The sequence below is a fragment of the Hyperolius riggenbachi genome, chromosome 3 (assembly GCF_040937935.1).
Source record: "Hyperolius riggenbachi isolate aHypRig1 chromosome 3, aHypRig1.pri, whole genome shotgun sequence".
NCBI lineage: Eukaryota > Metazoa > Chordata > Amphibia > Anura > Hyperoliidae > Hyperolius > Hyperolius riggenbachi.
In genome coordinates, this window is record NC_090648.1 from 308,695,396 (window position 1) to 308,722,008 (window position 26,613).

General features: G+C 44.8%; 1 protein-coding gene across 1 annotated transcript in view; it reads right to left on the reverse strand.

Annotated features, from left to right (window-relative positions):
- The window catches only part of TRHDE (thyrotropin releasing hormone degrading enzyme), a 909,658-nt gene that overhangs the window by 184,684 nt on the left and 698,361 nt on the right, over positions 1–26,613 (reverse strand). The window contains exon 10 of the mRNA XM_068272747.1: positions 14,538–14,626. Within this exon, the coding sequence (XP_068128848.1) occupies positions 14,538–14,626 (89 nt within the window). The remainder of the gene's footprint in view (positions 1–14,537; positions 14,627–26,613) is intronic.

Consider the following 26,613-nt stretch of genomic DNA (forward strand, 5'->3'; position numbering starts at 1 on the left):
TGCACAATTTATCATTGATACCTGGCATGTGTCACTTTATTTGTAATATCTATTATTGTCACCACCTCGTAGCTTTTTTGTACTAGGGCTAGTTTTTTACCCATACATGTTTTTGGATTTTTTTCTATATTTTTTGGCACTAGTGAGAGTTTATTGTATTACCATTATTATCCTTCTCATCACTATGCACTGTAATATTATCTCTTTGTACCACTGATCAGTGCTAGTGTAACCATATTTTTCATCATTTAATATTGGTAGGGACCCCAGACCACTGGTTTTGTTTTTATTTCATGTTTTTATTCATGATGATTAATAAAGATGACTCATTCATATATTCTTGCATTTTTGGTTCAGTGTGGTGCTTTATGGGCTAGTCTTTTTTCTAGTTGTTGATGCCAATTCTATAGCTCACAGCACACCTAGACCTCATTATCACTTAGTTATTATCATTTATTTGATAGTGGTGCTCGTTCCCCTCTCCTTGTATACATTACAGTTGTTGGGCCACAACATCCCCATCCTCCCAAATTGTGTCCTTGTACTGTAATGATACAGGTACTGGGTGACGGCTTTCTCCTGGTCTAGCAGGCGAGAGAACATCAGCAGGGTGGAATTCCAGTGAGTCGGGCTATCGCAAATCACCGGCTAGTTGTTTCTACGCTGAATGTCTGCAAAGAGTGCCATGGCCGTGTAAGAGCACCTGAAATGCCCACACAACTTCCTGGCCTGCTTCAGGACGTCCTCTAAGCCTGGGTACTTGGACACAAATATTTGCACGACCAGATTCAGCACATGTGCCATGCAGGGTATGTGTGTCAGCTTTCCCAAATTCAACGCAGAAATGAGATTGCTGCCGTTGTCACACACCACGTTGCCGATCTCAAGCTTGTGCAGGGTCAGCCATTGCTCCACCTGTTTGTTAAGAGCAGCCAGGAGAGCAGCTCCAGTGCGACTCTCCGCTTTCAGGCAAGACATGTCTAACACTGCGTGACACCATCGTACCTGGCATGCAGCATAGGCCCTGGGGTGTGGGGGCTGTGTAGCTGGAGAGGAGATCACGGCACCAGCCAAGGAGGAGTAGGAGGAGGATGACGACAGCGAAGAGGTGGTAGCAGGCAAAGAGGAGGTGGCTGGAGGCCTGCCTGCAAGCCGTGGAGGTGTGACAAGTCGATCCGCTGCGCAGCCACGTAATCCCTGCTTTCTGCCATCGGTCACCAGGTTGACCCAATGGGCTGTGTATGTAATGTAGCGGCCCTGCCCGTGCTTGGCAGACCAGGCATCCATGGTCAGGTGGACCCTTGACCCAACGCTCTTCGCAATAGATGACACCGCTTGCCTCTCAACTGCATGGTACAGTTTGGGTATGGCCTTTTGTGAAAAATAATTGTGGCCTGGTATCTTCCACTGCGGTGTACCAATGGCCACAAACTTATGGAAAGCCTCCGACTCCACCAGCTTGTATGGTAATAGCTGGCGAGCTAATAGTTCCACCACGCCAGCTGTCAGACGCTGGGCAAGAGGGTGACTGGCAGACATTGCTTCTTACGCTCAAATACGTCCTTCACGGACAGCTGGGTACTGCTGTGGGCAGAGGAGAAGGAACCGATCAAGGAAAGAGGCGGTGTGGAGGAGGGTGGCTGTGAAGGTGCAAGGGAGAAAGCAGATGAAGACGATACACCTGAAGGAGGAAGAGGAGAAGGAGGGTGGCTTGTCTTTTGGGTGCAGCTTTTCCTCAGTAGAGTTGGGTCGAACGGTTCGCCTGCGAACGGTTCCATGCGAACTTCAGTGGTTCGCGTTCGTGTCCCGCAGGCGAACTTTTGCGGAAGTTCGGTTCGCCCCATAATGCACCATGAGGGTCAACTTTGACCCTCTACATCACAGTCAGCAGGCCCAGTGTAGCCAATTAGGCTACACTAGCCCCTGGAGCCACTCCCCCCCCCCCTAATAAAAGGCAGGCAGCGGCGGCCATTACGCTCACTCGTGTGCCTGCGTTAGTGAGAGTAGGGCGAGCTGCTGCAGACTGTCTCTCATAGGGAAAGATTAGTTAGGCTTAGCTTGTTCCTGGCTGCATACCTGATCTGTTCAGTGAGCCCACCATACCTGTTCTGTTCAGTGAGCCCACTGGATACCTGCATTCCTGTTCAGTGAACCTGCCACTGCATACCTGTTCTGTGAACCCACCACTGCATACCTGTACTGTGAACCCACCACTGCATACCTGTTCAGTGAACCTGCCACTGCATACCTGTTCTGTGAACCCACCACTGCATACCTGTTCTGTGAACCCACCACTGCATACCTGTTCTGTGAACCCACCACCGCATACCTGTTCTGTGAACCCACCACTGCATACCTGTCCAGTGAACCCACCACTGCATACCTGTTCAGTGAACCTGCCGCTGCATACCTGTACTGTTCAGTGAACCCGCCACTGCATACCTGTTCTGTTCAGTGAACCCGCCACTGCATACCTGTTCTGTTCAGTGAACCCGCCACTGTATACCTGTTCTGTTCAGTGAACCCGCCACTGTATACCTGTTCAGTGAACCTGCCACTGCATACCTGTTCTGTGAACCCGCCACTGTATACCTGTTCTGTTCAGTGAACCCGCCACTGTATACCTGTTCTGTTCAGTGAACCCGCCACTGTATACCTGTTCAGTTCAGTGAACCCGCCACTGTATACCTGTTCAGTGAACCTGCCACTGCATACCTGTTCTGTGAACCCACCACTGCATACCTGTTCTGTTCAGTGAACCCGCCACTGCATACCTGTTCTGTTCAGTAAACCCGCCACTGTATACCTGTTCAGTTAACCCGCCACTGCATACCTGTTGTGTTCAGTGAACCCGCCACTGTATACCTGTTCTGTTCAGTGAACCTGCCACTGTATACCTGTTCTGTTCAGTGAACCTGCCACTGCATACCTGTTCTGTTCAGTGAACCCGCCACTGCATACCTGTTCTGTTCAGTGAACCCGCCACTGCATACCTGTTCTGTGAACCCGCCACTGCATACCTGTTGTGTTCAGTGAACCCGCCACTGTATACCTGTTCAGTGAATCTGCCACTGCATACCTGTTCTGTGAACCCGCCACTGTATACCTGTTCTGTTCAGTGAACCCGCCACTGCATACCTGTTCTGTTCAGTGAACCCGCCACTGTATACCTGTTCAGTTAACCCGCCACTGCATACCTGTTGTGTTCAGTGAACCCGCCACTGTATACCTGTTCTGTTCAGTGAACCTGCCACTGCATACCTGTACTGTTCAGTGAACCCGCCACTGCATACCTGTTCAGTGAACCCGCCACTGCATACCTGTTGTGTTCAGTGAACCCGCCACTGCATACCTGTTCTGTGAACCCGCCACTGTATACCTGTTCTGTCCAGTGAACCCGCCACTGCATACCTGTTCTGTTCAGTGAACCCACCGCATCAGTGCGCATACCTGTGCAGTTAAGTGAACCCACCTACCTACGTGAGTGCACGCAGTGTGATATACCACTCCGTGCATACCCGATATGGACAAAACAGGTAAAGGGAGAGGTAGTGCCAGAGCCAGAGGAAGGCCACCCGGCAGATCTGTGCGAGGTCGTGTAAATGTAATTTCGTGTGGACCTGGCCCACAGTACAGTGCTCGGAAGAAGGCACGTCCCATCATCACCTCCCAAGATTGTCAGGACGTGGTTGAGTATTTAGCGACACAGAACACCTCATCTTGCTCAGCCACCAGCGCTACTACTAGCACCACTTCCGCTGCATTTGACACTTCGCAAGAATTATTTAGTGGTGAAATCACTGATGCACAGCCATTGTTGTTACAGCCAGATGAATTTTCACCAGCTCATATGTCTGAGTTACGCGACAACACTATGGATGTAACGTGTGAGGAGGATGAAGGACCTACTGATGGTGCATGTTTGGATTTTTCTGAGGCAAGCGAAGCTGGGCAGGATGATTACGATGATGACGATGATACGGATCCTCTGTATGTTCCCAATAGAGGAGATGAAGAGGGGGACAGTTCAGAGGGGGAGTCAGAGAGTAGTAGGAGGAGAGAAGTTGCTGAAAGAAGCTGGGGCAGCTCTTCATCAGAAACAGCTGGTGGCAGTGTCCGGCACCATGTATCGCCACCTATGTACAGCCAGCCAACTTGCCCTTCAGCATCAGCTGCTGAGGTCCCCATAGTGCCCACATCCCAGGGTGGCTCAGCGGTGTGGAAATGTTTTAATGTGTGTGCCTCAGATCGGAGCAAAGCCATCTGTTCACTCTGCCAACAAAAATTGAGCCGTGGAAAGGCCAACACTCACGTAGGGACAAGTGCCTTATGAAGGCACCTGGAGAAAAGTCACAAACAGCAATGGGATGGCCACCTGAGCAAAAGAATCAGCAGCACACAAAAGAAAAGTCACCCTCCTTCTCCTCTTCCTCCTTCAGGTGCATCATCTGCTTCTGCCGCTTTCTCCCTTGCACCTTCACAGGCACCCTCCTCCACTCCGCCTCTGCCCTTGAGCGGTTCCTGCTCCTCTGCCCACAGCAGCAGTCAGGTGTCCGTGAAGGAAATGTTTGAGCAGAAGAAGCCAATTTCGGCCAGTCACCCCCTTGCCCGGCATCTGACAGCTGGCGTGGCGGAACTGTTAGCTCGCCAGCTGTTACCATACCGGCTGGTGGACTCTGAGGCCTTCCGTAAATTTGTGGCCATCGGGACACCGCAGTGGAAGATGCCAGGCCGCACTTATTTTTCTAGAAAGGCCATACCCCGACTGCACCGTGAAGTTGAGAGGCAAGTGGTGTCATCTCTTGCGAAGAGCGTTGGGTCAAGGGTACACCTGACCACGGATGCCTGGTCTGCCAAGCACGGGCAGGGCCGCTACATTACGTACAGAGCCCATTGGGTCAACCTGGTGAACGATGGCAAGCAGGGCGCAGCGGACCAAATTGTGACACCTCCACGGCTTGCAGGCAGGCCTCCTGCCACCTCCTCTCCTCCTGCTACATGCTCTTCGTTGTCCTCCTCCTCCTTGGCTGAGTGGCAGTTCTCCTCTTCAGCTACACAGCCCCAGATCCGCAGGGCCTATGCTGCATGCCAGGTACGACGGTGTCAAACCATCTTAGACATGTCTTGCCTCAAAGCGGAGAGTCACACTGGAGCAGCTCTCCTGGCTGCTCTTAAGAAACAGGTGGATGAGTGGCTGACCCTGCACCACCTGGAGATAGGCAACGTGGTGTGCGACAACGGCAGCAATCTCCTTGCCGCTTTGCATATGGGGAAGCTGACACACATACCCTGCATGGCACATGTCATGAATCTAGTTGTTCAAAGATTTGTGTCAAAGTACCCTGGCTTAGCGGATGTCCTGAAGCAGGCCAGGAAGTTCTGTGGGCATTTGAGGCGGTCTTACACAGCCATGGCACGCTTTGCGGAAATTCCGCGGAAAAACAACTTGCCGGTGAGACGCCTGATTTGCGATAGCCCGACTCGCTGGAATTCGACCCTGCTCATGTTCTCCTGCCTGCTAGAACAGGGGAAAGCCGTCACCCATTACCTCTACAACTACAGTACAACGAAACAGTCTGGGAAGATGGGGATGTTCTGGCCCGACAACTGGACACTGATGAGAAATGCATGCAGGCTCATGCGGCCGTTTGAGGAGGTGACCAACCTGGTGAGCCGCAGTGAAGGCACCATCAGCGACTTGATTCCCTACGCTTACTTCTTGGAGCGTGCTGTGCGTAGAGTGGCGGAGGAAGCTGTGAATGAGCGTGACCAGGAACAGTTACGGTAGGAACAGGCATGGGACCAATTTTCATCAGACCCAGCTGTTTCCTCAACACCTGCGGCAGCACAGAGGGGGGAGGAGGAGGAAGAAGAGAAGTCGTGTGCAGAAGACGAGTCAGACTCAGAGGATGATGAGCAAGGTGTTTCTTTGGGGGAGGAGGAGGAGGGGACGGCGGCAGGAGAACAACCACAGCAGGCGTCGCAGGGGGCTTGTGCTGCTCAACCTTCCCGTGGTATTGTTCGCGGCTGGGGGGAGGAGGTTGACTTACGTGACGTCACTGAGGAAGAGCAAGAGGAGATGGATGGTACATCTGGATCCGACTTTGTGCAGATGTCATCTTTTATGCTGTCCTGCCTGTTGAGGGACCCCCGTATAAAAAACCTCAAGGGGAATGAGCTGTACTGGGTGGAAACACTACTAGACCCTCGGTACAGGCACAAAGTGGCGGACCTGTTACCAACTCACCTGAAGGTGGAAGCACATGCAGAACAAGCTGTCAACTATGCTTTACAATGCCTTTAAGGGTGATGTGACAGCACAACGCCAAGATGGTACCACTGCCACTAATCCTCCTCCCGTGTCCACGCAGTAAAAGACAGGACGTTCCAGCGATCTCATGGTGATGTCGGACATGCGGACGCTCTTTAGTCCAACGCCTCGCCATAGCCCTTCCGGATCCACCCTCCACCAACGCCTGGAACGGCAGGTAGCCGACTACATGGCCTTAAGTGTGGATGTAGACACTGCTGTGAACAGCAATGAGGAACCCTTGAACTACTGGGTGCGCAGGCTTGACCTGTGGCCAGAGCTGTCCCAATTTGCCATCCAACTTCTCTCCTGCCCTGCCGCAAGCGTCCTGTCAGAAAGGACCTTCAGCGCAGCTGGAGGCATTGTCACTGAGAAGAGAAGTCGCCTAAGTCACAAAACTGTTAAGTACCTCCCCTTTATCAAAATGAATGAGGCATGGATCCCGGAGGGCTGCTGCCTGCCCCAAGACTAAGTCAGTCCCCGCACACACAGCATCTCTGCCTGCACGCCGTGTGACTGGCTACCTGGCCTGCCTCAAGAAGACTAAGTCGCTCCCAGTCCCTCCACACAGCATGTCTGCCTGCAGGCCGCTTGACTACCTTCTCCGCCACCACCAACAGGGTCCGGGACTCCAGGCGGATTGCTGAATTTTTCAGGCCGCTGCTAGCAGCGGCCGCTGTAATAATTTTTCTGGTGCGTGTACATGCCTGCCTAATTTTTCTGGCTGCACTGCAGCTGCAACAACTAAACAAAAGGCATGTACATGTGCCAATTCCCCTTCGTGATCATTACCTTGCCCTGGTGAAGGGGCTTGCGTATCACAATGAAGCAATGACTGGCGCCTAGATGAGTGTCTCGGGGGGAACACCCACGATAATAAGGTCGTTGCCTCATTGTGGTCAGACCAAATTTGATCAGCTGGACAGTCACTGTTCTGTCATTCAGCTACATCAGCCAGGCGACCGTATGGGCTGTAAAGCCACCAAAACCTACACTCTCGCCATGGTGCGCACCAGACCAGCACGGCCGTCACTACACAAACAGCTGTTTGCGGTGCGTTACACGGTGAGTTTGGTGTGTCAGTGTGAAGCAGTACCTTAATTACACTACCTGATTGATGTATACACATGCAAGATGTTTTAAAGCACTTTAGGCCTGTCATTTAGCATTCAATGTGATTTCTGCCCTTAAAACGCTGCTTTGCGTCAAATCCAGATTTTTCCCGGGGACTTTTGGCATGTATCCCACTCCTCCACCTGGGGGTCCAGGTGTTAGACCCCTTGAAACATCTTTTCCATCACTTTTGTGGCCAGCATAATTTTTTTTTTCAAAGTTCGCATCCCCATTGAAGTCTATTGCGCTTCGCGAACTTTTACGTGAACCGAACCTTACGCGGAAGTTCGCGAACCTAAAATCGGAGATTCGGCCCCACTCTATTCCTCAGGTGTTCTTGCCATAGCTGTTTGTGCCTTCTCTCCAGGTGCCTTCGTAAGGCACTTGTCCCTACGTGAGAGTTGGCCTTTCCACGGCTCAATTTTTGCTGGCAGAGACAACAGATGGCTTTGCTCTGATCTGAGACACACATGTTAAAAAATTTCCAAACCACTGAGCCCCCTTGGGGTGATGGCGCTACGGTGGCATCAGCAGCTGACGTTGAAGGGCATGTTGGCTGGCTGTCCATAGCTGGCGATACATGGCGCCGGACACTGCCCGCAGCTGTTTCTGAGGACGAGCTCCCTCTGCTTCTATCATGGAGTGGTCTCCTCCTACTCCTCTCTGACTCCCCCTCTGAACTGTCCCCCTAGTCATCTCCTCTACTGGGAACATACGTGGCATCCGTATAATCGTCACCATAATCCTCCTGCCCAGCTTCGCTTTCCTCAGACACCTCAACTGCACCAACTTCAGGTGGTTCATCATCCCCCTCCTCATGTTACGTCCATACTATTGCCACCTAACTCAGACGTATGAGGTGGTGTACCTGTGCCTTCTTCTTGATGTTGCAGTAGTGACTGTGAATCAGTGATTTCACCACCACCAAATAACTCCTGCAAAGTGTTAAATGCAGCAGATGTGATGCTTGTACTAGCGCTGGTGGCACCGGCTGAGGGAGATGAGGTCTTCTGTGTTAAATACTCAACCACGTCCTCACAATTTTGGGAAGTGATGGCACGTGCCTTCTTCTGAGCACTGTATTTTGGGACAGGTCCGCATGAAATCACAGCAACACCACCTCGCACAGACCTGCCGGTGCCTGGTGGCCTTTCTCTGGGTCTGCCTCTACCTCTTCCTCTACCTGGTTTGTCCATTTTGTCCATCTCAGGGGGGATGCTAGGTATATGCAGTGAGGTGGGTCCACTCAACACAACAGGTAGTGAGATGCAGTGAGGTGGGTTCACTGAACAGTAAAGGTACTTAGATGCAGTGAGGTGGGTTCACTCAACACAACAGGAAGTGAGATGCAGTGAGGTGGGTTCACTGAACAGTAAAGGTACTTAGATGCAGTGAGGTGGGTTCACTAAACACAACAGGTAGTTAGATGCAGTGAGGTGTGTTCACTGAACAGTAAAGGTAGTTAGATGCAGTGAGGTGGGTTCACTGAACAGTAAAGGTACTTAGATGCAGTGAGGTGGGTTCACTGAACAGTAAAGGTACTTAGATGCAGTGAGCTGAGTTCACTGAACAGTAAAGGTACTTAGATGCAGTGAGGTGGGTTCACTCAACACAACAGGAAGTGAGATGCAGTGAGGTGGGTTCACTGAACAGTAAAGGTACTTAGATGCAGTGAGGTGGGTTCACTAAACACAACAGGTAGTTAGATGCAGTGAGGTGTGTTCACTGAACAGTAAAGGTAGTTAGATGCAGTGAGGTGGGTTGACTGAACAGTAAAGGTACTTAGATGCAGTGAGGTGGGTTCACTGAACAGTAAAGGTACTTAGATGCAGTGAGCTGAGTTCACTGAACAGTAAAGGTACTTAGATGCAGTGAGGTGGGTTCACTCAACACAACAGTTAGTGAGATGCAGTGAGCTGGGTTCACTGAACAGTAAAGGTACTTAGATACAGTGAGGTGGGTTCACTCAACACAACAGGTAGTGAGATGCAGTGAGCTGGGTTCACTGAACAGTAAAGGTACGTAGATGCAGTGAGGTGGGTTCACTCAACACAACAGGTAGTGAGATGCAGTGAGCTGGGTTCACTGAACAGTAAAGGTACGTAGATGCAGTGAGGTGGGTTCACTCAACACAGCAGGTAGTTAGATGCAGTGAGCTGGGTTCACTGAACAGTAAAGGTACGTAGATGCAGTGAGGTGGGTTCACTCAGCACAACAGTAAGTTAGATGCAGTGTGCTGGGTTCACTCAACACAAAGCTGGGTATATGCAGTGATGAGGTGGGTTAAGTAAACTCAACAGGTACTGGGTATATGCAGTACTGGGTAGTACAATGTGCAGCTCCCTGTCACACACACAGGTAGTCACTGAATGTGCTGGGCTGCTGGCAGCGGCACACACACTATGAATTAGCAAGGCTGTGCATGCAACAAAAGTGTCAGTTTGACACACAGAAAAAAAAGTACAGGATGAGCTCTTAAAAGAGCTGTTGAGGGGTGCTATAAAAGCAATAATAATCAGCCAGGAGCAAGCTAAGCAGCCAAGAACCTAACTAATCTGTCCCTAGAAGAACAAGTCTGCAGCAGCTGTCCCTAGTCTGTCTCACTCTCTAGCAGGCACACGAGTGAGGCTAATGGCTGCCGGAGCCTGCCTTATATTAGGGGGGGGTGGGGCTCCAGGGCTTAGTGTAGCCTGAATGGCTACAATGTGCCTGCTGACTGTGATGCAGAGGGTCAAAGTTGACCCTCATAGTGCATTATGGGGCAAATTGAACTTCCGCAAAAGTTCGCTTGGTCCAGGCGAACGCGAACCCCCAAAGTTCGCCTGGAACCGTTCGCTGGCGAACCGTTCTCAACATCTCTATCAGTAATTTCACATTTCTACTACTCACTGTAGGTGACAGCAACATAACATTTAAAATAAAACCAAAAAGGCTTAAAGTTTATGGAAAATGAAAAAAAATAGAATTTTATGAAAACTTCTCTAGCAGTGAAAATTAGATTTGTGTGGCAAAATAATTTTGCAAATGCTTCTGGCTCTTCCCTAATCAATTCTAGGTTGCACATTCTTTAATATTTTTCTGCTGCACTTTCTTAGACTGATAACATAATGATACACACTGTTAAACAAATATGAAGAATTTCATCTGAGCTGTATAAAATGTCTTGCACCTCCTACCCAATGACCAAATCTAAGGATCAATTAAGGGTAAAGGAGTTCTCTCACAAAGAATGCAAATATATGTCCACCTACATAATTCCTTAAAGAGCTGGTGGATTTTTTTTAATGAATGGTGCATCATCTTACTACATATTTGTATATCCTGAAATTTGCATAAGAGCTTTTATAGAAGAGCTGAACTGTGCTGAAGAGTGGCTGGAGCCAATTTCACTGAAAAAAAAAACAACAACAAACATGCTTTCCTGTTTGCAAATGTTTCATAAAAAAATACTTTCATTAAAATTATGCACAAAATTATGCAAGTAAAACATCTTTATTACAAAGGTCATCAGTGCAGTGGCCTTATCCTAAATGTGTTCGGACTAAGGCATTTAGAATACCCACAATTCCTTTTCCTTCTAGCGCTGCTGATATGTAAACAAAAACACATGTTGAACAACTGGAGTATTAGAGTATATCACAGTGCCACTCTCTGATTGCTAATGGCCATGGGTAATCTGTAATTTAATGTTTAAGAGAAGTCTAATGAGCTTTTGGAAATAGCGTAATAGTAAGCATATACACTAAGCATCTGTATGAAATTACATGGACACTATAAGTGATACATTGTAAACTCCATGCTGCTGCTACAATACCGACATATGTATATGCAGCACACACAATGCTGCTATTTCTATAACATTGCCTGTTGAGCTGGGTAGATTTCCATTACTGCTTTAGATACAAGAGGGAGTGCAGTCCTACTGGGCCCACCTACAGGACAGCATCCCTGACTCACCCCACTACAAAGCCATGTTGCACAATATAGTCCAAGAAAAGCCATATGCCCTGAAAGAAGTGCTCAACTCTATGCTTCCTACAAACCCAGATTTATAGGTCCTAACAATAACTCCGATAAAACAAACCACAGTCAAAGAGCACTATGTAGATAAATAGAGTAGTGAAATAAAAAACTAAAAGCTAACCATACACCAGTCGCTGCACAGAGAATATAAAATAGCCCCATACCTGGAAAGTCTCCAAAAAACTATCAAGAGAGGCAAATCCTGAGGCTGGCTTCAGACTATGGATTGGCGTTAGCAGTGCAGTGTGGCCTGGGGGCTGCACCACCAAAAACAGGCCTTCAGGGATTACCGCGTTAGTAGGCGGTAATCCCCATCTGGCAGCCGGGTTGAGTAGGAAGTAATGCTCACTTCCTGTGGCCGATGCGATCACGTGTGGGAAAGCATATTGCAAAAAAATAAGCTTTCATGCACGCCCCATAAAACATGTGGCGGATTTAACACTGACACGCATCAAACCTGGGGAGAATAAACTATGCCACACTGTTAGCAGAAAACTCTTTAGGATGAGAATCACTTCCTGCTACACTGACCCAAATATACTGCAACAAGGGAAACCTTCTTTCCTTCTTTTCAGTCTGGAACTATTTCCAGAATTTCACAGATTCGAGGTTAAGGGAAAACTCTACATTCTACTAGGAGAAGAAAATTGCTGCACACTATATCACAGCAAACAGAGGAGCATACATGAATTTTAAACCTAAAAATGTTCACGGACTACGTACCCATTGTAAACCCCACCCACCCCCTTCCATGCATGCCATTTCCGCTTGTATTGGCAATAACTGTATGAATCGTGGCCATGCCAATAATGCTATTTTTGATTTGGTTTGAATCTATTTGTTATTCTTTATAGTAAGCTAAGTCTCTGAGATTCTAAGTCTCTGAGATTCAACTAGTACAGCTCTGTAAATTGAATTGGCTTCCAAAACAATGCGACAAGCTAAGCTTGTGAAAATGCTGTGATACCTAGCCTAGTCACAGTGCATTCTATTCTTTTTCAGTTTGATTTGTAAAGAAAAGAATATATTAAAATCATGAGCATTTAAACACAATGGGCATGACTCAAGCTTTTTCACCTGTTACCTTTTAAAGCTTCCAAAGAGCAAAAATATACTATAATTAAGGTAAGAAAACTAATACTGAATTTTTTGTATCAATTAGGTGATAAATAAGGCATTTACGAGAAGTTTTATGAACAGAGCCCATTGTACTGTAATAATGGTAAAACTAAATAATTGGCTGTAAAATATGCATTTCCTTCAACAAACAAATTAAAATTAATTTACAAGTATGTTCAACCCCCCCCCCCCCCCCCTTTTTGAATTGACAAAACTGAAGATCTATTTATGATATGTATAGACCAAATGTATTTTGATGTAATTACTTTAAATTCACTATTTAAAATGGCAATCACGAAAACAAAGCATTTAGCCACAGAAATAGATGTACTCACACTCATTTGGTGCAAAATGAATTAACCTATATTATGTATAACACTCACATATTTGGTATACCAAAAGTTGAAATACAAAAAGAGAATATGTGTAAACTTATATCTAGGTAGCAACAGAATTATCTTGTACATCTTATAGACAAAAATGTAAAAAACAGTTTTTTGGTTTTTTTTGCTTAAAAACCTTATAGAACAATAGGCATAAGCTAAAGTGTCTATTTTAAAAATCGTGTTTTTATATTATATATAATTACATGCTTAAAATGAGCATTTGATCAATGATGAATTGAACTTGCATTTCTTATCTTAGATATATTCTAAAATGCAAGTTTGGGACTGGCTTTCTTTAGATTACAAAATGTTTCATCACCAGACCATATACCCACACACAGCATCTGCAAATATTATTAGCACTTTAGTAAGAAGATTATAATGAAAGTACAGAGTTAAAACAAAATGCTGGCAACAACTGCAACATTTTTAAAGAGATAGTGGACCAACAAACTGACAAAGGTGGTGCCAATTTTTGGGTACACAGAAATGGAGGAAGTTTTATGCATGCTAAAGGGAGTCTTGATGCTCCTCAAACTATCATTTTCTCTTTCTCCATTGTTTTCAATATATTTTGCAAAAAAAGTAATACATTATCTCAAAATTTTTCCTTTTTCGCAAAAATAATGGGAGAGCAAAAATGAATGATTTTGCCCATCTCTAGTACTGAAAACAAGGTGGTGGGGTACCTTCTTAAAGGATCTTCAATGAAGCTATGTTATTAAGGAGTGGCATCATAAAACATCAATATTTTGCACACAAAAAAACCCCACACCTCACAAGCAAGGTCATATTTGTAGCTGTAGACTAATATAAAATAATTGTTAGATAATTGGTATTAAGCTAGCTCCATGTGTTATGGATTACGTTGCCCACTACTGCTGTCCAGAATATGTTATACAGTAAGCTTCTAAACAACTGTATTTCTTTTAGGCTCCCTTCACACTGGCACGGTGCGTTGGACTGTTTTTACCACAGGTCAATGCTACACCACTGAAAATCTATGGAGCCATCCACGATGCAGCAGAAGTGACGAAATCACTGCAACCTGACGCAAGCATATACCTTATATTAATTATATAATAATCTGAACATTTGTATAGCGCTTTTCTCCTGTAGGACTCAAAGTGCTCAAGAGCTGCAACCACTGGGACGCGCTCAAGAGGCCACCCTTCAGTGTTAGGGAGTCTTGCCTAAGGACTCCTACGTTACCATCAACTTGCACGGCAATGTGCGGTGGACCGAAAGTCAAGTAAACCTATGACGATGCATATATTTTTAAACTCGCACATGCACATGCATGGAAGTGTATTTTATCAAACACTTCTGCCTCAGGAAGTGAGCTCTAGAGAGCCTCACTTTCTGCTTGGCCTGCTGCTGGATGGGGGTTACAGTGTATTAACGCGGAAATCCCAGAAGGCTGTTTTTAGCGGTGTGATGCGACCCTCACATTGCACCTCAATGCTAACGATGGTTAACAGTGTGAAACCGGCCTCAGGGAAGCCAATATTACACGAACATTGTGTTGAACATAATGTATGCTTTTATTTTACAGATTATAATAGTGGACATCATAATGTACTCACCTGATTTGTTTGATACCCATATAATTGTCTGTGGGGAGATGTGGCTGGTGTTTCCTATTGCAATAGTTAATGGAATTTGCCAAAGGTAGCTGGAAAACAATGACAAACACACAAGAACTGAATAGATTATTCATGCAGAGCCATGAAACAAGCCAAAAAAGTTGTGTCCCTTAATGTTTAGATGTATCAATCTGTGATTCTTAAATTAAGCACTCAACAGTTATAAGCTGCAAAATAATCTCAGAAGAAATGGTAATGAAGTAAAAATGCCATCCAGAAACTTAAACTCCCTGTGAAGTGTTCTGAATAACCTAGCAACAGAAAAAAAAAAAAAAAAAACATCAAGACATACTGCTGGAATTAATTTAAGAAAAAGAAAATTAAACATTAGCGGAATGCCTGAGGCAGTGCTTGATGACAGTGTATGTCATTGAAGGAATCAGAAGTTTACACGTGGCCTTAAAGCTAGACTTCTTTTCCATTTTCCTTTGACGGATGGATACTCACTATAGGGACTCATACGAGGTTTCCTCTTGCAATGTAGATCTCCATGTAATATTGAGAACATTATTTCAAGAAAAAATATCAAATAAGTTAACACTGAGTGCACTTAGTTTAGACTTAGGGAGGTTCAGTTTAAAGGGAACCTGAAGTGAGAGGGATATGGAGGTTGCCATATTTATTTCCTTTTAAACAATACCAGTTGCTTGGCTGTCCTGCTGATCATTCTGCCATCAATAGTGTCTACATCACACACCTGAAACAATCATGCAGCTAATCTTGTCAGAAACAGAGCCAACAAAATACTAAAAAGTTGACTTGTACACAATCTTCTATGTTCGTGCTATGAGCTTCATTGTTGTATGTAGGACTAGGTGTCAGCAGCATAGAGATCACAGCTGACAAATAGTTATTAGAAAAACAGTGAAAAAAAACTGTTGATAAAGATACAAAACTGTGTCTTCCAGTTTAATTGAATCTACCCTTTCTTCAATGTTTCCAAACTTAAATTTTTCCTTTCTTTTTCTTTTCTCTGCATGTTTTTCACCCCCTCTCCAACATCTCAGTTTCCTCCACTCAATGTTCCTAATTGTTCTGTTCTACTCTCTCCTTTATTTTTATTTTCTGTGCTTTTACTGATTTGTATAGGTTCCCTTGGTGTGGCAGGAAACATCATCTTTTAGGTGCAATACAATTTCAAAGATCATTTGATGTACTGTCTGTAATATAAATGAGTGATTACTTTGAGTGATTATTTTGCTCGTAAATGTGCTGAAAGATGATTTTTATCAATTAGGTGATAAATAGGACATTTATGAGAAGTGTTGTAATAGAGACCATTGGCTTTCTTCACAATTCATAAAAAAAGCCCTACATTTTTACGTTAGAATGGTCTGTCTCTTTTCCACAGTTAATTGCCCTTTTCTCACCATTTTTATGGCAACACACTACTTTCTGCAGTACAATCCTTTTAAAATAAGGCTCAGGAGGGTATGGTACCACAGTGTGCTCCAACACTGCGTTTATGCCAACAGAGTGGGTTGTAAGAAATAAAGAAAAGTTGTAGAAATTGATAGCAGCAACTTTCAAGGCTGGGTCAACTGCCATCATTGTAGAACACCTGAAAAAAGCCCATTTTGTATAATTCTTGTATGTTATTTTCCAGTCTTGTGCAACTACACCAGTTTTTAACCTCTAGCAGTTCACTGTTTACTACTGTACCATTTCCACCTGTTCATTGAACCTGAACTGCTTGAATTTGAAATTTTGAAAAACTTATGTGCAACATAGTTTAACCTATTTTGGTTCCTGTACGTAGAAACTACGTCCAGGAACCATGCGCGCTACCGCACGCTCCCGCGGCCGATCGCGCACGCGCACTCCCGGCCACGGATCCGGTAGCCACGGAATCAATGTATCGGGCTATGGTGCCCGATCACTGATTCCTCTCCCCGCTGAAAAAGCGACAGCTTCTCTCGGAAGCTGTGCTTTTTCTGGCCGTTGCCTCCCCTCTGCGTCACTCTAAGCGTGTGTTACGCTTAGAGTGACGTCATGTAAACATACTCATGGCCGCCATCTTGTGGCCAAAAAGTAAAACTACAACTAAAAGTAAAAATTTTTTAAAACAACACACAATTGCATTATAAAACTATATTTTATATCCCACTCTCCCAAAAATACCCAAATAAAATGTTTAATAAAAAAAAAACAAAAAACAGTACAATTAAAAAAAACATGTAAATATTTACCTAAGGGTCTTAACTTTTTAAATATCAATGTAAAGATGAAATATTTCTATATTTTTTTTATTTTAAACTTGTAAATAGTGATAGATGCAAAACGGAAAAAATGCACCTTTATTTCCAAATAAAATATTGTCGCCATACATTGTGATAGGGACATAATTTTAACGGTGTAATAACCGGGACATATGGGCAAATACAATACGTGAGTTTTAATTATGGAGGCATGTATTATTTTAAAACTATAATGGCTGAAAACTGAGAAATAATGTTTTTTTCCGATTTTTTCTTATTCTTCCTGTTAAAATGCATTTACTGTAAAGTGGCTCTTAGCAAAATGTACCCCCCAAAGAAAGCCTAATTGGTTGCGGAAAAAACAAGATATAGATCAGTTCATTGTGATAAGTAGTGATAAAGTTATAGGCTAATGAATGGGAGGTGAACATTTCTCAAGTGAAAACGATGAAACGCGAATGGGTTAAAGACAATGTGATACAACATATCCACTGTATCTGAATTGTTCCCGTTTTAAACACAGTTGTAATATTATATGGTATTAAAATTGTCTTTTAATCACAATTTTGAAAATTATCTCTGGCGCCAATCTTTCTAGTTTTTTTAGTTGTTATAGGTTTGTGGCTGGTTAAAGGTTAACATAGTTACCACATATCCTGGACTGTAAGTCCACTTTTAGTCCACCCTGCCCCATCTCACTTAGTAAGAAATGCAGCCAGTATCTGTTCCCCCCCTCCCCCATTATAATAGGCAGTGCTGTCAGAATCTGTAATGACCTGCCTCCACTTTAAGTGTGACCTTTATATTCTTTATCTAAAGGAAGCTCACATTTCTGCCCCATCCAAATATGCAGAGCAGCTGCAGTTGAGCAGATGTACCTACTCCAGTGCCAGGTCCTCTAGTCTCCTCCTCACTGCAGCCACTTAATGTGCAGCAGCATCCTTATGGCTCCTGATGCATGCAACAAGACATTTGGGAGCTTACAGAGAGATGTTGCTGTACCCCCTTGTCTGCAGTAGAGGAGGAGACAAGGGCCCCTGCACTAGATAAGATATATGTGCTCTGCAGTGACTACTCTGCATATTCACAAAGGAGGAGAGTGAGATGCAGATATTTAAGCTTATCCATAAGATGACCCCTATGTTTTCACTAATCAAGCCAGATCTACATTTCTTGAGGCTCTGTCAATCCTCTCTTCCAGAGCACCCCATATCATGGACAATGTGCGCTTCTTTAAGTCTTAGATCCAAATTCTGGCTATACCAGTATTTTATGGTTGACAAGGAATTCAAGTGTTCGGTTTATTTAAAATTTTGAAAATCTACAGTATATAAAGTTTGGAACTCAGTATAGAAAGTCTACTGCAGCAAAATGTAATTTTACCAAGTTTAACCACTTCACCACTGAGGGGTTTTACCCCCTGACCACCAGAGCAATTTTCACCTTTCAGCGCTCCTTCCATTCATTCGTCTATAACTTTATTATTACTTATCCCAATGAAATGAACTATATCTTGTTTTTTTCGCCACCAATTAGGCTTTCTTTAGGTGGGACATTATGCCAAGAATTATTTTATTCTAAATGTGTTTTAATGGGGAAATAGGAAAAAATGTGGGAAAAAAATATTATTTTTCAGTTTTCGGCCATTATAGTTTTTAAATAAAGCATGCTACTGTAATTAAAACCCATGAAATGTATTAACCCATTTGTCCCGGTTATAAAACCATTTAAATTATGTCCCTATCACAATATTTGGCGACAATATTTTATTTGGAAATAAAGGTGCATTTTTTTCAGTTTTGCGTCCATCCCTAATTACAAGCCCATAGTTTATAAAGTAACAGGGTTATACCCTCTTGACATAAATATTTAAAAAGTTCAGTCCCTAAGGTAACTATTTATGTTTTTTTTTATTGTATTTTTTTTTTTTTAATTACAATAAAAAAAAAAAATTGGGGAGTGTGGGAGGTAATGAGTTAATTTATTGTGTAAATGTAATGTTTGTATATGTAAAATGCTTTTAGGGTGTAGTTTACTATTTGGCCACAAGATGGCCACAGAGTGTTTGTTTACATGCGACCTGTAAGCGTCCGGAAGGACGCTTACAGGAAGCAGTAGGAGGCTGGGAGACGCACAATGATCTCGCTGTTTCTGAAAGAAGCAGCAGATCATTGCGGGGGCTAGATCAACGAACGGGAATGGATTTTCCCGTTCATTGATCTCCGGGCGAGCGGGCGGCGGCGTGCACGAGCGGCGGGTGCGCGCGCACGAGCGGCGGGAGCGCGGACAGCGGCGGTAGCGCGGAAGGTACGGATTTCTCCGTCCCTGTTTTTTTTAGGAGGGAAAAAAGGGGCGGAGAAATTCGTACCGCTGGGGGTAAAGTGGTTAAAAACCATTTTTCCCTGAACTTTGTAAAATCGATTTTCTCAAAAACTACAAGGTCTTTTTGATTTTTTTTACTGCCACCACCAAGGTGGAGGAGAGGATCCCTGACTGGAGGCAGAATTCTACTATCAAATATGCAAGTTTTAGGGTTCAGAAGGCTCAAATTTGAACAGCCATATTAGGGTCAAACTTAACATTGATCTGAATCTGAACAACGCCCCTAGTAATAATAATTCTCTAATCTATAATACTTGTTGCAAGATCATAATTTGTATTAAAAGGAGAGGGGTAAAGAGCACAAGGGAGAGAGAGAGAAAGAGATGAGTAACTATGGGCTTCATTCATGAAGCTGCGCTGCTATAGCAGCGTGAGCTCCATGACAGCAGTGCAACCTAAATTCAGGGAGGAACTTTATGCGTGGTCCTGCAGCATAGCATGTTTTCCTCAGTTATGCTCGCTGCTTACATTAGCAATGCACATCCCTTTAAAGGAAAGGTTCAGGGAGGGTGGGTAAAAAATAAAAATCAATTTCCACTTACCTGGGGCTTCCTCCAGCCCGTGGCAGGCAGGAGGTGCCCTCGCCGCCACTCCGCAGGCTCCCGGTGGTCTTCGGTGGCCAACCCGACCTGGCCAGGCCGGCTGCCAGGTCGGGCTCTTCTGCGCTCCAAGGCCCGGAACTTCTGCGTCCCACGCCGGCGCGCTGACGTCATCGGACGTCCTCCGGGCTCTACTGCGCATGCGCAGTAGTTCTGCGCCTGCGTAGTAGAGCCCGGAGGACGTCCGATGACGTCAGAGCGCCGGCGTGGGACGCAGAAGTTCCGGGCCTTGGAGCGCAGAAGAGCCCGACCTGGCAGCCGGCCTGGCCAGGTCGGGTCGGCCACCGGAGACCACCGGGAGCCTGCGGAGCGGCGGCGAGGGCACCTCCTGCCTGCCACGGGCTGGAGGAAGCCCCAGGTAAGTGGAAATTGATTTTTGTTTTTTACCCACCCTCCCTGAACCTTCCCTTTAAATGCCGGCTGCTTCTGTGAAGTAGCGTGACAGCAATACTTCACTAGCGTGGCTGTTACTACGTTAGTAACTATGTTAATTAACATAGTAGCGGCACAACAGCACCCGACATTTAAAGAAACGCGCGTTGCTAATGTAGAAAGTGTACGTAACTAAGGAAGGCATGCTACACTGCAGGACCACGTGTATCGGCCTCCCTGAATTTAGGTTGCACTGCTATAGCAGAGCAGCTGCATGAATAAAGCCCTATAGATTATGCTAAGGGTAGTTTGAAGTGCAGATGAATGTCATTATAAAAATGATAGACATTAGGCTGGCAGGCTCTTCTTAAAAATTAATTAATGAGTGACAGGAATACACCTTAAATAGATCATCATCACTTATGCTGCATTTACGTTTATTTCATTAAGGATGATATTACTCTTTCTTAAACATAGATACTTGAGAATATTGTTTAAACTTTTCAACTGCCGATTAAACCTCATACTTTATAGAATGACAGTACATTAATCATAGCTGAAATATGACAGTGATTTCAATGATTTAAGTTCTTTTGTAAATGAATGTTAATTGTGTCAGGCTTTATGAAGAGGTGAACCAAGTGATAATAACTTTTGCCTGATATGCTTGACCTTTATACAGCTCTAAAACTATCACCTTTGGGGTTATTGCCAAGAGCTGGAAGATTTCCATTTGATATCATTTGTCATCTTTCATAAGCAGCATAAGTGTCAGTTAATGATGGCTATGAAAAATATGCAAGTCTTGCCATGTCCACTAAAAAATGTCCTGTAAATTGTAGGTTGACTGCCAAAATGTGACAGGATTAGATTCTCACAAGCCCATATTTCAGATGAGAAATGAGGGACTTAGAAAAGGTTAGAGTAAAATGTGCCCTACAGGTTAAAACATTGTGCTTTATAGCCACCCCTGGTCAGACATCCTAATTTAAAGTCCGACTAAATCCTGCTCCCCCCTCAATAAAGTGTGCCTTGTCTACTAAAACAAAACGTATCTACTGAATAATGCATGTAGAGCAGAAGAGGACTGGGACCTTTTGGCCTGGGGGAGAAAATGCAACCCAGAGTCCCTTGGGTGGATACGGAAAATGACAAAAATGTGTGTGACCATGACATGATGTGGGTGGAGCCAACTGCATGGCACGTCGGTATGGACCAAAAATCTCGGAGGAATGCCATAAAGAATTAAGGCAGTTCTGATGGCAAAAAAGAATATATTCAGTACTAGCAAGACATACCTAATAAAGTGGCTTGTGAAATACAGGTAGTCCTTGGTTAATGAAGGAAATAGGGAATGTAGGTTTGTTCTTAATCTAAATCTGTTCTTAAGAACACTGTCATTTCTGTGCCTCTTCTGTCCCCCTCTATGTCACCTATTCCCCTGTGCATTTTTGTCCCCCTCTGTCTTGTCTCCCTCTGTGTCACCTCATGTCCTTTACTTTTTTTTCCCTGTGTCACCTTTGTTCTCCCCTGTGCCCCACCCCCATGGCTCCTGTGTTCCCCCCATTGTGGCTCCTTTGGTTCCCCACTCCCCACAGCGGGAACAGCAGCATTCAACTTACATCATCCTGGGTACCTGCATGATAAGCGTCCTCCTCTCCCTGCTTCCTCCTAATGCTGGTGTCACGTAATGATGTGATCAATAAAAGCCAGCAGTAGGGGGAAGCAGTGAGGGAGATAGGAGAGCGCTTATCATGGAATCGGCTGCGCTGGGAGTAACCATGGTATCTGGAGGCTAAGCGACAGGAAAGTCATCATAGTTACGCTTAGCTTGAGGAGAGCAGAGAGATTGTCCGTTGGATCGGGGACATGTGAGTACTACTCTTAAGGGGGGCTGTGGAGCACAGGGACAGCTCAGCCTTAGGCCCCTGCAGAGGGTGAGGGACCAGGCATGGCCACACGCCTCCCCGGTCATGCTTCCACAGTTGGAAATGTTCCCCGCATGCGCAGTACCAATTTTTAGCAACTTCGCAAACGCAGACTGCTCCTGGCAGCAGGAGCGCAATTCAGGAGGCACATGCAACTTTCAGAGGGAACAGCTGCTGAATGGATATCAGAGAGGGACAAGAAGGAAGAGAAGGACAACAGGGAGAGGGAATGGTGAGGGAAACTGGCATGTGCAGAAGCGCATGACTGGCTGCGACTGGTCAGATTACCAGGAGGGGGTTGTGTAATATTACAAGACAACAAAGCGGCCGGAGAAGAAAGCGAGGGAGCACCTCAAAGAGCTGGAGGAAGCCCCAGGTAAGTATAAATACACCAGTACACAACTCAGGTACACTTTAAGGTTTCCTTTAAAGGACTTCCGATGCAAATCTATTTTTTAATCACCTAGGGCTACTTCTGTCCCCGAGCAGCAGTCACAGTCCCTCACTGCAGCCCTGGTCCTCTTCAGTGTCCCTGCTGCCCATCCGCAATGATGGCTACCCACCGGCAGTGTCGGGTCTTCTGTGCCTGCGCGTCCACATTATCTGGTGCATACTGTGCGTGTGCACAACTAATGCTCAGGCACAGTATGCGCCAGATGACATGGAAGAGCCGACCCCGCCGATGGGTAGTCATCATTGCGGATGGCCAGCAGGAACAGTGAAGAGGCCCAGGGCTGCGGCAAGGGACTGCGATTGCTGCTCATGGCCGGAAGAAGCGTGATTAAAAAATAGATTTTTTTATTGTGCATCGGAAGTCCTTTAAAGAGAATCTGTATTGTTAAAACCGCACAAAAGTAAACATACCAGTGCGTTAGGGGACATCTCCTATTACCCTCTGTCACAATTTTGCCGCTCCTCGCCGCATTAAAAGTGGTTAAAAACAGTTTTAAAAAGTTTGTTTATAAACAAACAAAATGGCCACCAAAACAGGAAGTAGGTTGATGTACAGTATGTCCACACATAGAAAATACATTCATACACAAGCAGGCTGTATACACCCTTCCTTTTGAATCCCAAGAGATCATTTGTGTGTTTCTTTCCCCCTGCAGCTATCTTCCACGGAAGTGTCAGATTGTTTCTTCCTGCAGAGTGCAGACAGCTCTGCCTGTATGTAATTCCTCAGTATGTGAAAGCCCAGCCAGCTCAGAGGAGGATTTATCCAGCTTGTAAAAGATAAGAGAGAAGAGAGAAGCTGTCCTAATCTAAATAATACACAGGCAGTGTGCAGAGAGGGGCCTGGAGGGGGGAGATGCATCACAGAACCACAACACTGAAGAACTTGGCAGCCTTCCAGACACAGGCTGACAAGTCTGACAAGAGAGAGATAAGCTGATTTATTACAGAGATGGTGATAGTAGAACGTGCTGCAGTAAGCCAGAACACATTAGAATAGCTTTTGGAACTTGTAGGATGATAAAAAACAGGATGCAATTTTTGTTACGGAGTCTCTTTAAGTAAAGTGGCAAGTGTTATTGAGATAGTACAATATATCAGTGTGCAACCAAACTAGAAGAATATATAAATATGCATGGCTTAAATACAAAGTGCCAGTTCTGCAAAAAGCTAAATCAGTTAACACTAGCAGGCAGCAGTGAAAGGGTGACATGTACACATTAGAGCTGGCCAGTTAAAAACGCAACAAACAAATGAAGAGGAGAGGAGGTGTCGGATTACAAAAAAACAGGGTCTGGTCACTGATGTCTGGCTGCAGTGATCTGTGTCCTGTTCCTTCCAACTTAAAGAGGCTGGGAATCTGGGATTGAGGGAGAAACTGCAGCGTTCCTTTCACCAGGCAGGACTGGAATCCGCCTGTAGCCTGGCCACTTCAAATGACCTGCTAGAGCCACTCTCTCCTTACTGGCTGGCTGTTTCTGCAGGCAGGGGGCAGGACCTCTGTTGCCTAACAGCACCTGCAGCAGGAGCGAGGTCCCGCAGGTTAAAAAAGTGTCACTGCGGGAACAATGATTCACCAACACTGCATTTGGGGCCTGGGGGAGGGAGCTGCTTCTATCAATTGCCCCCTGTCCCCCCAGGCCAGTCTGCGCATGATGTAGAGCCTAGGTTCTCAACGTGTGGTACGCGTACCCCAGGGGGTACTTCTGATGGTTCCAGGGGGTACTCAGGCTTGACATACTTAACCAAGAATAACAAATTTTGAGTTTTAGAAAATGATAAATCTAACTTAAACAACACCAAATCAGTATTTTATCTAATTAAAAGCAATAGTAAATGCTTGGAAATTGTTTAGGACCAATTATCATGTGCTACCATTAAATATATATTTGTCAAGGGGTACTTGTGATAATTTTGACTATACCAGGGGGTACTTGGTGAGCAAAGGGTTTTAAAAGGGGTACATACCAATAAAATGTTGAGAAACACTGATGTAGAGTATGTAGTAGGACTTTTTGATGTCTGAATCCCATTCAATTTCGTAAGAATACAATAGTACAATAACATTTCTATAGCGCTTTTCTCCCATAGGACTCAAAGCGCTTAGGCTCTCTCAGATTCAGTAATTGGTAGTAGGATAAAGCATTCACACAACAAAAGTTATATTTCTGCAAATGCCAAACTGAACAGGTGGGTTTACAGTCTGGATTTATACTCGTCCAGTAATGGAGCTGTCCTGATCTGTTGAGGTAAGGAGTTCCAAAATGTAGGGGCAGCATGACAGAAGGCTCTGGGACCAAAAGTTTCCAAGTGGACTCTGGGTATGACTAGATTATTAGAACCTGTGTATCTGAGAATGCGGGTATTGCTACGCAGCTGCAACATTTCTTTCATGTATCCAGGGCCCAGATTATTCAGTGATTTAAATGTCAGTAGGCCGATCTTGAATATAGAAGAATGCCAATAAGAATACAGCTGTCCTTGCAGCATACCACTACCACAATGAGGTGCTTGCCAGACCCAGATTTACATCGCAGGAGCCTATAGGCACAGATGTTCTGGCACCCTAGACTTCACCCTCCACAAACCTACAAACCCCTGCCAAACTGCACCACAAGTATGCGGACTGGCCCAGCTGTCAACTCTTCCTTACTTTTCCCTGCCCAGCGTAGGTAGCCACAGGTGCCCCTTTTTATTAAGTAGCCAGAGGCACCCTTAGTATTAAATAGATAGAGGTGCCCCCAAGTATTGAGTAGCTAGAGGTGCCCCTGGCTGAAGGGAGATCCTGTCAGTGGAATACTAAGAGCTCTTATTTACACTCTGCTTGGGACTCTGCATCAGTGGTGCTCAAATACCCCTTTTTAAAATTCGAGTTTGGTCGAATTCGAATAGTAAATTATTCGAGGTCAGTCGAATATTCGAGTCGAATAATTTTTACTATTCGATTCGACCTCGGACTTCGAGCTCACTATTCGAGTCGGTATTCGAGCTCATTATTCGAGCTGACTATTCGAATTGGCCTTAAATAGCTTCCAACACTTGTTTTGAGGGTGAATGATGCAAGAAACATCTTTTTTTCCAAGTAACAACAGCAAGTGATTATGTGAGGATGTTCCTTTAAAAAAAAAAAGGTGGAAAGAGAAGTTGTGTCCAGAATTTTGTTCAGTACTGTATATACTTCTTCTTCTTCTTCTTCTTCTTTATCTTCTATATCTTCTTCTTCTTCTTCTATATCTTCTTCTTCTATATCTTCTTCTATATCTTCTTCTTCTTCTTCTATATTGTCTTCTTCTTCTTCTTCATCTTCTTCTTCATCTTCTTCATCTTCTTCATCATCTTCTTCTTCTTCTTCTTCATCTTCATCTTCATCTTCTTCATCTTCTTCTTCTTCTTCATCTTCTTCATCTTCTTCATCTTCTTCATCTTCTTCATCTTCTTCATCTTCTTCTTCTTCATCTTCATCTTCTTCATCTTCTTCATCTTCTTCATCTTCTTCTTCTTCTTCTTCATCTTCTTCATCTTCTTCATCTTCTCCATCTTCTCCATCTTCATCTTCTTCATCTTCTTCATCATCTTCTTCTTCATCATCTTCTTCTCCTTCTTCTTCATCTTCTTCATCTTCTTCTTCTTCTTCTTCATCCTCTCCTTTTTCTATATCGTCTTCTTCTTCTTCACTTATTTCTCTTTTCAATTTTTTTTAAAGAAATGCAGCTATTTTTGAGCGTAACAAATAGCTGGTGGCGCACGCATGTTGGAAGCGCCATTGTATGTGCTCCCTGGCAGTGGAAACACACAGACAGCAGGAGGTAAATTCAGCAGCAGGAGGAGGAGGATGAGTGTGTGGCAGCAGGCAGTCAATGAGGCAGGCAGCGTGACATAATAGCCCTGGTACCTAGCGGTGATACCAGGGCTGTAAATAAACACAGCAGGCAGGAGGTCGCAGACAGCGGTCGTGCAGCCCACATCGTGTCCAATACACAACTGGGACAACACACTTTTCAACCCGGGCACCTCTGAAAAATTAAACCTTTTTTTTTATGTTTTTTTGGTTTTGTTTGTAAAACAAATTACACAGATATATAGC